This window comes from Vombatus ursinus, unplaced genomic scaffold, assembly GCF_900497805.2.
Source record: "Vombatus ursinus unplaced genomic scaffold, bare-nosed wombat genome assembly UNPS02009205.1, whole genome shotgun sequence".
In the NCBI taxonomy this organism is placed as follows: Eukaryota; Metazoa; Chordata; class Mammalia; order Diprotodontia; family Vombatidae; genus Vombatus; species Vombatus ursinus.
Window position 1 is genome coordinate 7475066 of NW_020948983.1, and position 11738 is coordinate 7486803.

An 11738-nucleotide genomic window follows, 5' to 3' on the forward strand; every position below is an offset into this window, starting at 1 on the left:
TACTTATAGAAGAAGAAGGAGAAGAAGAAAAAGAAGGAGGAGGGGGAGGAGGATGAGGATGAGGATGAAGACAAGGAGGAGGAGAAGAAGGAGGAGAAGGAGGAGGAGGAGGAAGCTCTCTTGATTACTTCTGAAAGAAGGTCAGACTTAGACGGCCTATCGCATTATTAGTAAAGGAATGTCACCTTTACATTCTGATGGGTGACTTTCAGATCCAGGCAGGTTGATGATATGAAGGAGACCCAGTCTTCAATTGTTCTCCTGTTGATGGAAATTAAAGTTTCAATAGTGAACAATAGTGACTGGATTTATTTTGAGCCAAGATTCTGCTATTTGAAGTTAGAAAAGCCCAAGGAACATTAGCAGGGAAATAAGGTTCCATTCTTCAATAGGTACCTGGCCCCAGAATTCCCCCCCATGCTCATCCCCCCCTCAATTTTAAAGACGAATCCTTGTGATGCTTCTATGAGGAAAGTGGTAGGAATGAGGAGGAAAGTGGGAAATAATACTAATTATGATATGGTTTCTAATGCCTGTCTTAGACACCAATTTCTTTTGTGCTTTTGAGCATGTACCTACCCTGCCCGTACTTTTGTATAAACTACCCAGATTGTGCCTCACTTGACGTAAGATAGCGTTCTCAAAAAGGTTTGTTAAATTTTGATAAAGTATATCTTATTTTCTGTTTGCTTCCATGAAAACTTCAGAGAAGTCTTATTTTCTCTTTGATCATGACCAAATTGTTTGTGGTGCCCAATGCTTTTAAGTTCTCTGTCTCCACAAATTGTTTATTTCTTGCCCTGTTTCCCAACTTTTCTGTCAATTTGCTAATAATCAGCAAGTAATATATTCAGCATGTTTGCTGAAAGAAATCTTTTTCATGAAGTGGTAGATCCTTCTGAGAGGAGAGTTACCAACCCTTAATTTATATCTTTTTGTGAGTCTCTTTGTTGGAATACCCAGTTTTCTTAAAGCAAGAGCCACCAGGATTTCTTCACAAATGGTAGACTCTATTAAGATGATACTCAATTCAACAACAAAAAAATTTAAGTGTACGCTATATTTGGATTTGTTGCCTTCTGTATTGGTCTCAGATTAAGTTAAAAAGGAAGAGTAGAGAGATTATAGAAGAGAAATCTTTTTTCCTTCTGCCACTCACCAGTCTTTGCCAATGAGAAAGTAAGCCCTTTTAGGGGTTATAATGGACATCACTTCATCAGGTAAGCATTTAAACATCTTTTGGACTATTGCCATTTTCTCATGGTTACTGATGCCAACTTCTACATTGGAAATTCTGTTGAGTGATAATAACAGTAGAGATTTAGCTGGTGCCCTAAGATTTGCAAAGCTCCCCAAATGATCTCATTGGTCCTCAAGACAATCCTGTGCAGTACCATAGATGTTATCCCCATTGTATATATCAGGAAATTGAGGCTGGAAAAAGTTTAGTGACTTTCTTGGCATAAGGCAGCTAGTCTGAGGTAATATTCTAATCTAGGTCTTCCTGACTTCTAAATCCAGCACTCTACCTTAACTCCATGACATGTCCTATTAAACTGATGTAAACAAAAAACTGGGGAGAAAACTGGTGTGTAATTTTATTCAGGGAATTAAAAAGTATGAGATATCCATTGGATTCAAATGAAAATTAAAATTTCTAATAGGATGTTCATTCCACTTTTGAGAATACTTCAATGATGATTTGGTTCTTGCTTTTGTTGTTATGTCCAACTCTTCATGATCCCATTTGGGGTTTCCTTGACAAAGATACTGGAGTGGTTTTCCATTTCCTTCTCCAGCTCATTTTGCAGATGAGGAAACTGAGACAAAGAGGGTTAAGTGACTTGCCCAGGGTCACAGTGAGTGTCTAAGGCCAGATTTGAACTTAGGAAAACGTCTTCCTCATTCCAAGCCCAGCACTCTATCTGCTGTGCTCCCTAGCTGCCTGATGATTTAGTAGTCTTAGAAACTAAATTTGGTACTGGCTCAGACTTACTCACTAAGTGATCAAAAATTATTTGCTAGGCTTATAATCTAATGGTTGCATTAATATTTAGGTTTGGTTCAGGCAAAGCTGAGAAAAGTATTGCGATTTGTATAGTTTGGGCTTTCTTCTGGCTCCATTCAAATTCCTGGTTTCCTATTAATGAATCTTAAGCCTTTTCTTTGATATCTTTTGAGCAGTTTGTTAATATGAGAAGTGATGATGTAACCTAACATGTTTTCCTAATGACTCACTTAAGCGCAAAGTTCTGCGTAGATTAAACGATCCTTTCACCTTCCTTTTGTGGTAGAGCTAAATATTATCTAGTCAGGAGGAAATACACACACATACACTCACAAACACACATACACACACTCACACACACACACACAAGTAATTTATGAGAGTGAAAAAACATGGTCTGTCTTTGTTGAACTCTTGTTACTTGAAGTTTTAACAACTAAACTATATGGACTGTGAAATAAAACCCTGTGTATTTTTTCAAAACGTTCACTCTTAGCTGTTTTCCAGTGACAAGAGTCACTTTCTGTTCGAAGCCCTTGGCCTAACTCTCTAGATCAATGACTTAAATTCACTATTTATATGAAGCCACTTTGATTTTTCAGGATCTGAAGTTGATAAAAATTGTACTCACTGATCAACTTCAATGGAACCCCGGCAGTGATGGTCTTTAAAATACTGAAGACTGTAGCAATTTTCCTCATTTTTTGACAGGATGAAATACCGACTTTTCCAGGAGGTCTACACAATAAAAAATTTTTTTTGCATTTTTGTGAGATGTTGGGGGAGCAGAAGCAAAAAATGCTGATGAAGGCAGTGGGAGGATTCCTAATTGTACTGAATACCATACCTGTGAGGAGAAAAGCTGAGGAGGTGGTGATTTAATAAAGTGGGCTTGTCTGCAGACTTCATTTTCATAATAAAACGGCATTTGTTTGGCTGATAACAACAATAAAAATGAATAGAATTATTACTCAATTTATTTCTGGTCAATCTAAGAAAAGAGCTTGCTCAGTTGGAGATATTACTGTTTAACTCATAGAAGGTCTGCAAGTGACTTAGTTATGGAAAGAAGTGCCTCCAACCTCCCCTCCCCCACCAAAATATCAACAACAATGATAGCAAAGCAACTATCACAACCCACCCCTAAATAACAAACTTACAATAGCTCAGGGGAGAGAAAATCCGGGTATAAGATTGGCAGCAATAGATTGGTATTATTCTGATTGTGCTGAGAGTCTCTTATTTGCTCTTTTTCCTTTGCATTTCTGACTCACTTTTGTTGGCTCTCCAGACATGAACAAGGCTTTATTCTTGTTTCTGTTATATTATTAGCCACTGAAGCACAAGCTTAATCTGTTCTTCTTTGCCTACTGTCTTAAAAAAACCCCACCAATAACAATACCCACCTTCCACTTCACCCCGCCCTCCAAAAAAACCCCAATCAAACTCAACTATCACCTGCCTTTTAAGACTGGAAAGTAGAATCTTTTCAAGTTTGAAATGAAAAGGAATTGATTTCTTTTGTACATGCCGGCTGTGGTTTTTGCCGAGTTTAGTTTTTTGTTTTATTTTTCAGTTTGAAAAAAAAAACTTCATTAGAGAACTGAACTCTCTTTTATTAAATGAAGCTCCCAGGACAAAGCAAATAACAACTGTCAAGGTTCCCATCCCACCCCATTGCCCCACCACCCAATATACAAGTCTGGGTTCCCATGGAAAAAATTCAGGAAGGGCTTCCCCACTCTTGACCATTTACTTACAAAAATGGATAACTCTACACTCAGCACCTCAGTTCTCATCATGAGGTTGGGCTACTTTGGTGGTGTTTACACCAAAGAGAAAGTAACCTCATCTTGAAGGGACTGTCTCCCTTGTTTCAGATCTAGTTTTCCTTATCACTTCTAGATATTTTCTATTACTGAATAATTAATCCTCAATAAATTTACTAACTGGCTTTCAGCAAGAAGGTTTCTCTTGCAAATGTAGAGGGTTTTGCCAAAGTGAATAATGGACTTCTCTAACAACGTCCTAATTGGTTTTCATCACTCCATTCTTTTCATTCATTTTTCACATCACAGTCAGATTAATCTTCCTTATGCACAGATATGATCACTTAACTCCTTTGTTCAAAACTCTCCCCACTCTCTACTGAATAAAGTCCAAACTCTTTTGGTCGGCCTTCCTCAATATGGTGCCTTCCTCCTTTCTTCTTCATTGTCTCCACATATGCTATATTTCAGCTGACTTGTATTACTGACCATCACTCGAACATGTCTAACATTTTTACCTCTGCCTTTCCTCAAACTATTCCCTGTGTTTGGAATGACCTTTCTATCCCCTACATGATAATCTCCATCTGTTGACATCCCACCCATTTTTCAAGACCAAGCTTCAATATCATAAGCACCAGGAAGTCTCTTTCTACTATTTCTTCTTCTCTTAGTTAGAAATGCTTCCTCTCATATCATTCAGTTTATTGGAACTGGCTTGTACTCTCATTCTATTACAACTGTTATTGCCAAGATAGGAGTTGCCATCCCCAACAATGCTCTGGGCATAGCAGTTGTAAGATTATTAAGAGAATCAGTCAGTCAATAGGCATTATTATTAAGCATGTGTCAGGCACTGTGCTAAATGCTGGGGATACAAAGAAAGGCAAAAGACTGTCGTTGCCCTTGAGGAACTCACAATCTAATGGGGGAGACAACATGCAGATACAGGATAAATAGGAAATAATCAGTAGAGGAAAGGCACTAGAATCAACAGGGAATGGGAAGAGCATCCTACAGAAGACTCTTGTTCAACCATCTAGTCATGTTTGACTCTTCATAACTCCGGGGATCAGACTGTCTATGGGGTGTTTTTTTTTGGCAAGGATACTGGAGTTATTTGCCATTTCCTTCTCCAGTGGAATAAGGCAAAGAGAGGTTAAATGATTTGCCTGGGGTCACACAGCTAGTTAAGTATCATGAAGCTGGATTTGAACTCAAGTCTTCCTGAGTTCCTTCTATCCTATGAAAGAATCCTTTGCTTACTCCATCCTCAACCCTTATACTTTACTTGATATATCGTTGAGCCATACAGACATGAGGAGTGTGGTTAGTGAAGTCAGTGCTATCCTTACTGTAAAATCTGATACCCTAGATGACCTCTAAGATTCCTTCCAGCTCTATAGGGGGAATCGGATGATCCTATATTGATAATAGGCAGTTCCTCTGGTTTAGGGATAGCATCAATTTGATGAAAACTTTCGTTGGCCTTTATTTTGCTTTATCTGTTTAGAAATGAAAATTCCATTCTATTTTACAACCATCAAATGAGAAAAAACAGCCCAAGAAATCTATTCTAGGATGAATATACAGGTCCAATTCAATTCAACAAGTATTTATTAAGTTTCTACTGTATGCCAGGCATCTTTAGTAATCACTGGAGATATAAAAACAAAACAAACAATCCCTTCCCTAGAGGAACTTACATTCCAACTGTCCACCTTAAGAGGAAGGAAAGGAAATTGGTTTAAACAGTGGCTGTTTCCCACTGGAGGAGAATCTTCCATAAAAATGCTTCCTGTTGATAAAACCAAAGCTGGATTCCTTTCAAATAAATTGATTAGAAGATTTCAGGTGATACAAAAGATCTTTTTTTTCTTTCTAAGATAGCATCAATTTGTTACCTGAGTAAGTTTGAGGTTTGGAAGCCATTGCAGATGCCTCCTCCTATCTGTCAAAAAAAAAAAAAAAGGCCCAATTTATTTAGTCCCTGAACAATAAACAGTTCACTGCACTGATTAGCCAGATAATAAATAATATAGTGGTATGATGAAGACGCCAATGATCAGCTATTACAGGAATGTTGGACAAATAGAGTGTGAGTTAAGTCATGAGAAAAATCGGTTTTTTTCTTTCTGCCCAAAGACAGATCAATAGCAACCGTAACCAGGAAACATCCAAGTAGCTGAAAACTGATTGGTAAAGACAGTGGTATTTTGCAGGTGTGCACAAGATTATTACCAGAGCTGTTCTCTGTAGGACATATTCTCTGTTACTGATTTTTAAATGGTTTTTGGGCTCTTGCCTGGAAGGATCTGCAATACTGAAAGTTGACATGAAACAGGGGAGAGGTTCAGATCCAATAATATTCAGCAAATTTATTTAAGCACCTACTGTGTGCCCCAGTAGTGTGCTTGGTCCTGGAAAAGATGCAACATTTAGAGAAGACACAGTCCCTTCCTCCATGGAGATGAGCACTTAAGGGCATTAATATAAAATAAATTGAAGTTGAACATTATAGAATTGCATAGCCTCCAAGAGATTTGAAAAAATACCTCCTTTGCAAGGGGGAGGGGAGGGGAAGAGGTCCATAAATGTGGAACACTGCATATAATTTAGGACTTTTTTGATGAACTGATCAGTTTTTTTTTCTTCCTCTCCTTCCTTTTTTTTCTTTAAAAATATTATTTGTTAAAGGGGATATCATTTGCAAGGAGGAATAGTATCTGTCAGACTATTTTAGGAGAATCAGTCAGTCAATAAGCATTTATTAAGCATCTATTGGCACTTAGTAGAGGAATTAAGGAGATATAAAAAGAAAAGATACCAATAACAATTTATTTTGAAATGTAATTCACAGAGTATAGAGGGGTAGCTAGGTGGTGCAGTAGATGGAGCACTGGCCCTGGAGTCAGGAGGACCTGAGTTCAAATCCACCCTCAGATACTTACTAGCTATGTGACCCTGGGCAAGTCATTTCACCCTGTTTGTGTCAGTTTCCTCATCTGTAAAATGAGCTGGACAAGGAAATGACAAATCACTCCAGTATCATTGTCAAGAAAACCCCAAAATGGAGTCACAGAAAGTTGGACACAACCAAAATGATTCAACAAACAACAACAAAGTATAGAATTGTTGGGTTATAAACTGCAGGATTTTAAACTTGAACTATTCGTAATCTGGTCATAGAAGTCAGCACAGCTTCTGGAGTTAATTCACTGCACTCCTATTGACATCAACAGACTGTCAATTCCAAGAACAGTTTGATTTTAGGTTTTATATCCATATCTCCTGGAACAATGCTTTGTTCACTGCAGGAATTAATAAATGTTTATTAATTTGAATTTAATTATTGTCTGGCAGAGGGATAGATAAGACACAGAGGTAACTATAATACATAATATTAGGTCATTTCACTTACCATCTATGAAATGTGGAATTTGGATTAGATGTACTGCAAGGACCCTCCAAGGTCTAGATCTGTGATGGCAAAGAGAAGTAAATCAGAGAGCTGCAAAATGAAAGTGTTTTATGAGGTTTAAAGGGAGGGGGGCAGTTTTTTATTAGCTGCAGAATCAGGCCTTATGAAGAAAGTGGTTCTGTGCCAGACTTTAAAGGATGGTTAGAAATTTAGCAGGCAAAAAGAGGAATATATGCAAAACAGTGAAATATAAAGTAGTTTGTGGGGGGAGTTGAGGAACTAGCGGCTGGTGAGGATCAGAACAGGCAGTGGACAGAGACACTTGATACTTACTAATCGTGTGATCCTGGGCAAGTCACTTAACCCCGATTGCCTTGGGAGGGGACGACAGGCTTCAAGCAGAAAGTGGTGCTTAAGCTGTGTCTGAAAGGAAGAGGAAGGTCCTATGAGGCAGAAATAAGGAAGGAATATATTCCAGGCATGTGACAAGCAGCATCAACTGGGGTAACAAGAAATTAAGTTGACCTCAAATGGATTTTGTAATTCAGAATGAGAAAATAATACAAGAAGTAATTAAGACAGATTCAGTGGAGTGGGAGAGAGAGTTACTGTACCAGCTTAGAAGATAGAATACCAGAGCTAGAAGGACCTGGGATTTAGTCCTAAACTTTCCTTTTCCAAGAAAGGGATTTGAGGTCCCATGGTCTTCTATGCTTTACCTGAGAGGCCTCGCTGAGGTTCCCTTCTTCACAAGTAGCACTGGGATTGTCCCTTCTCTCCCTAGGTTGGGGACGGGGGAAGCTTGTGGAAGGAGAGAGGCTAGTCTGCCTGGAAAGGACAGAGAAAAGGGAAAGGGGGCAGGGTGTGAGGCAAGAATAAGATAAAGCAGATTGAAGATTTATGGGATGGAATGAGAGATGGAGGAAGTCAATAAATTGAAGTCCTCCGTCCATATAGTTAACTTTCTGTTCCCCATTCCTCAACCAGCATCCGAGATCATGTTCTTCTCACTTTGCTCTGTGGCAAAGTAACTAATGCATGTATTAGATATCTTCCCAAATGGGGAAAAGCCCCAGTGGCCCCATCCTAGTTATGAATCTGAGTAAGGTCTAGCCAAGTTGTTGAGGACCTTGAATGCCTGGCAAAGGAATTGGAATTATACTCAGCAGATAGTAGGGAGCCACTGAAAATCTTTGAGCAGAGGAGTGACATGACGAGATTTGCATATAAGAAAGATTAGTTTGATGGGAATGTGAGAGAGTAGGAGTGGAGAATAGAGGTAGCAATATGTGTTAAACAGACAATAATAAAGGTATGATGAAGGTATATATTTGAGGCAGCCAATGAGGCAAGAGAGGATGTTGCTGAGGTGGAACTATCAGGCTTTGGTAACTTCTTGATATAAGAGATGAAGGAGAAGAAATAGTCAAAGATAATCTCAAGGTTTCAAACATGGAAGACTGATGGTGCTAGTGGAAAAAAGGTCAGTCAGAAGAATACTTCTGGCTGTGGTATGGATCCCTCAATGGTCTGACTCTGCATCAGGGCAGTGGCTACTGAACAGGACTACTCCTCCCTACCCTTACCTTCTGATTTATGTGGGACATAGTAAATCCAATCAGAATTCCTCATTCCTGTCCAAGGTACTACCATCTTTGGTGGCAGCTAAGTGAAGCAATTAATAGAGCACTGGAGTCAGGAAGACTGGCTTCAAGTCTAATCTTAGATACTTACTAGCTGTGTGACCCTGGCTAAGTCTCTTGCTCAGTTTTTTCATCTGTAAAATGGAAATAATAATAATAATAATAATAATAATAACATCTATCTCCCAGAGATGTGGTGAGGACCAAATGAGTTAATGTTTGCAAAGTGCTTGGCAAATCTTAAAACACTATATAAATGCTAACCATTATTATTCTTCCAATTACTCAGGATTGAAACCTTAGTGTCTCCCTTAATTTTTCAAGCTAACTCTCCTTTAACCTACATAATCCAATCAGTAGCCAAAGCTGGTACCTCCCAATCTCCAGAACATCTCTTGAATTCATCCCATCCCTCCCCTAATATCCACTATCCAAATACAGGGCCTCATCATCTATCATCCAAACTATTTCGATAGTTTCCTCACTGCTCTCTCTGCCTCAAGGCTTTCCCCACTGGAATCTATTCTCTGCAAACCTGCCAAATTGATCTTAAAGTTTCAGGTTTGACCATATCATCCCCCTAATTCAATAACTACAGTGACTTTCCATTGACTCTAGTATTAAATACTTCTTTATCTTATCTTTTTAAAAGATGTATTACTTGAGTGAGTTTTATAATGTACATAATTATTAATATAGCACTACATAATTTATAAATAGGGAGATTTGTTCTAGGTGGCATAGTGGATAGAGAACTGGACCTTGAATCTGGAAAGCCTGAGTTCAAATCTGGCCTCAGACACTTATTAGCTATGTGACCCTGGACAAGTCATTTAATTGCTGTCTACCTCAGTTTCCCCTTCTATAAAATGGGCACAATAATAGCATCTTTCTCCCAGGGTTATTGTGAGGACAAAATGAAATAAAATTTGTAAAAGACTTTGAAAACCTTGAAGTGCTATCTAAATGCTTGTTATTATACTAGAGCCGATATGGTAAATTTTTTCTTTTACTGATGGGATTCATAATTTAAAAAGTTTGGAGACTACTGGTCTAGATATCTATATTTCTATGCCTTTTTAGGAATGAAGAACAGAAACTTTTCAAATGTTCCCTTTATATTTCCTTTCACTGACAACACACTGTGCACCCCCAAACACACACACATATGTCAACCCCCCAAAACCCACATAAACAATTTGACATTTAGTTTTTTAATCTCATTCAAGATATATCCCATCCATAATTGTCTTCTGATTTATTTATTATTAATCATTATTTATCCACTAAGGAGTTACTTGAAAGTGTTATCAGGGGGATTGGTTTCCTGATGACTTTAGAGTCTAAGCTATTGAAGACAGAAAAAACCCAGAATCGTTGAATTGAAGAATTGGACAACACCTCAAAGACCGTGAAGTACAACCTGCATCTGATCAGGAATCCCTTCCACAGCATGCCTGAAAATTGGTCATGCAGCTTTTGTTTGGAGACTCTCAGTGAGGGGAAGGTGCAACCTTCCAGGGAAGCCTGTTCCACTCTGAATAGTTCTAATTGCAAGCTTGCCCTTAGTAGGCATTTCATTTTCTCCTTCCATCAAGTAGAAACCTGCCATTCTGGAGCTTCTGCCCCTTCCTCTTGTCCTCAGTGGTCAGGCAAATCAAGTCTAATCTCCTTTCCACCCAAGGGCTCTTCAAGATCTTTAAAGCCAGTTATCTAGTTCCCTTATTCCCAGAGCTCCAGCTATCCCACCCCCAAATTTCAGACAGCTGCTATTTGACCCATAAGGGTTTTGAGTCTCCACATGAATATTATGTTGAGAAATCAAGCCACCCAGCCACACCAAGATAATACTTACTGGAAGCTGGGCTGCTGTTGCAGATGTTCTTGGGAAATTCCACTTGACTCCAGATCTCCAGAACTCACTCTTAAGGGGCCTTCTTACTTCTGCTATGTAGCTCAGGCAATGAAGTGATGATTAAGTACAATCTCTCTCTGAAATCTGAGTCAGTAGGAATTTCCCAAGCCAGCACCTTCCTGTGGGCTTAATCTGACCCCAAGAGTGAGTGGAAAATAAGATTAAATCAAGGCAATTCACCCCTGTACTGACTTGGCAGGTGACTGAAGAATGCCCTATAAACTTCTGGATACAAAAAGGAAGTTGTCACCCACAGTCCCTTTTTTTCTTTTCTTCTTTGAATAAAATCTGATTACAAACCCAATATTGACTTTCTACAGGAACTGCTCTGATGGAGTTTTCTTTCTTTCATTTAATACTTCTCACCCAAATGACTCAATCAAAAGACTTTTAACTCTTTCCATGGTCTACTGGGACTGGAACTGGGATCCTGCTTGGGAAATGGTAGGCCCCAGAGCTGAGACTCTTAATGGTTCTAAGGTAAGACCTCTTGTTCTTTCTGAAACTGCAGAGAAGTAGGTCAGGCCAGGATTTCAGGTGTGTCCGAAGCTGAAATCAATGAACAAACATCCATCAGAGTAGCATCTGGTACCATACAACTGAGTTGAGTCTTAGGAGAAGTGCAAGGTCATCAAGGCCTCTGTTGCTTCAGTAGGAATTGTCCTTCCTTCCACATGCCTTGGCCATATATTTGTGGCTTTCCACTTGTGAACTCTAGATGTGTCTAATTTTCTCAATGTCATAGTCAATGCCTTTGCGGGAAAGTGTCCCAGGTCTATGGGGGAGGTATTGCATTGCTATTGTTTTTACTGTGCTATTTCAATAAAACACTTTGCCTTGACATTTATGAATTGTTTAATTGTGTATTCTTGCTGACCAGAATAAAGATAAACAGATAGGCAGAGGCTGCTGAGCTGTGGTTTGAGGAATGGATAACCCAGAGCAGACCTTGAACCTTGTCCCATGAGAACCTAACCTACCA

General features: G+C 38.9%; 1 protein-coding gene across 8 annotated transcripts in view; it reads right to left on the reverse strand.

The window, feature by feature from the left end:
• The window catches only part of PLEKHS1 (pleckstrin homology domain containing S1), a 28140-nt gene extending 16887 nt beyond the window's left edge, over positions 1-11253 (reverse strand). For 3 of the 8 annotated variants that reach the window (XM_027851861.1, XM_027851857.1, XM_027851853.1), the window contains exons 1-8: positions 10697-11252; positions 7532-7621; positions 7199-7257; positions 5682-5728; positions 2856-2944; positions 2640-2746; positions 1160-1294; positions 186-261 (exon numbers count right to left, since the gene is read on the reverse strand). In XM_027851861.1, coding sequence (XP_027707662.1) covers positions 186-261; positions 1160-1294; positions 2640-2746; positions 2856-2944; positions 5682-5709 — 435 coding nt within the window. In that variant the 5' untranslated portion in view covers positions 5710-5728; positions 7199-7257; positions 7532-7621; positions 10697-11252. Of the gene's footprint in view, positions 1-185; positions 262-1159; positions 1295-2639; positions 2747-2855; positions 2945-5681; positions 5729-7198; positions 7258-7531; positions 7622-7917; positions 8027-10696 lie in introns of all 8 variants that reach the window. The other 5 variants (XM_027851854.1, XM_027851859.1, XM_027851856.1 and 2 more) reach the window with 5 other exon arrangements.
• Between the last annotated feature and the right edge of the window lie 485 nt (positions 11254-11738).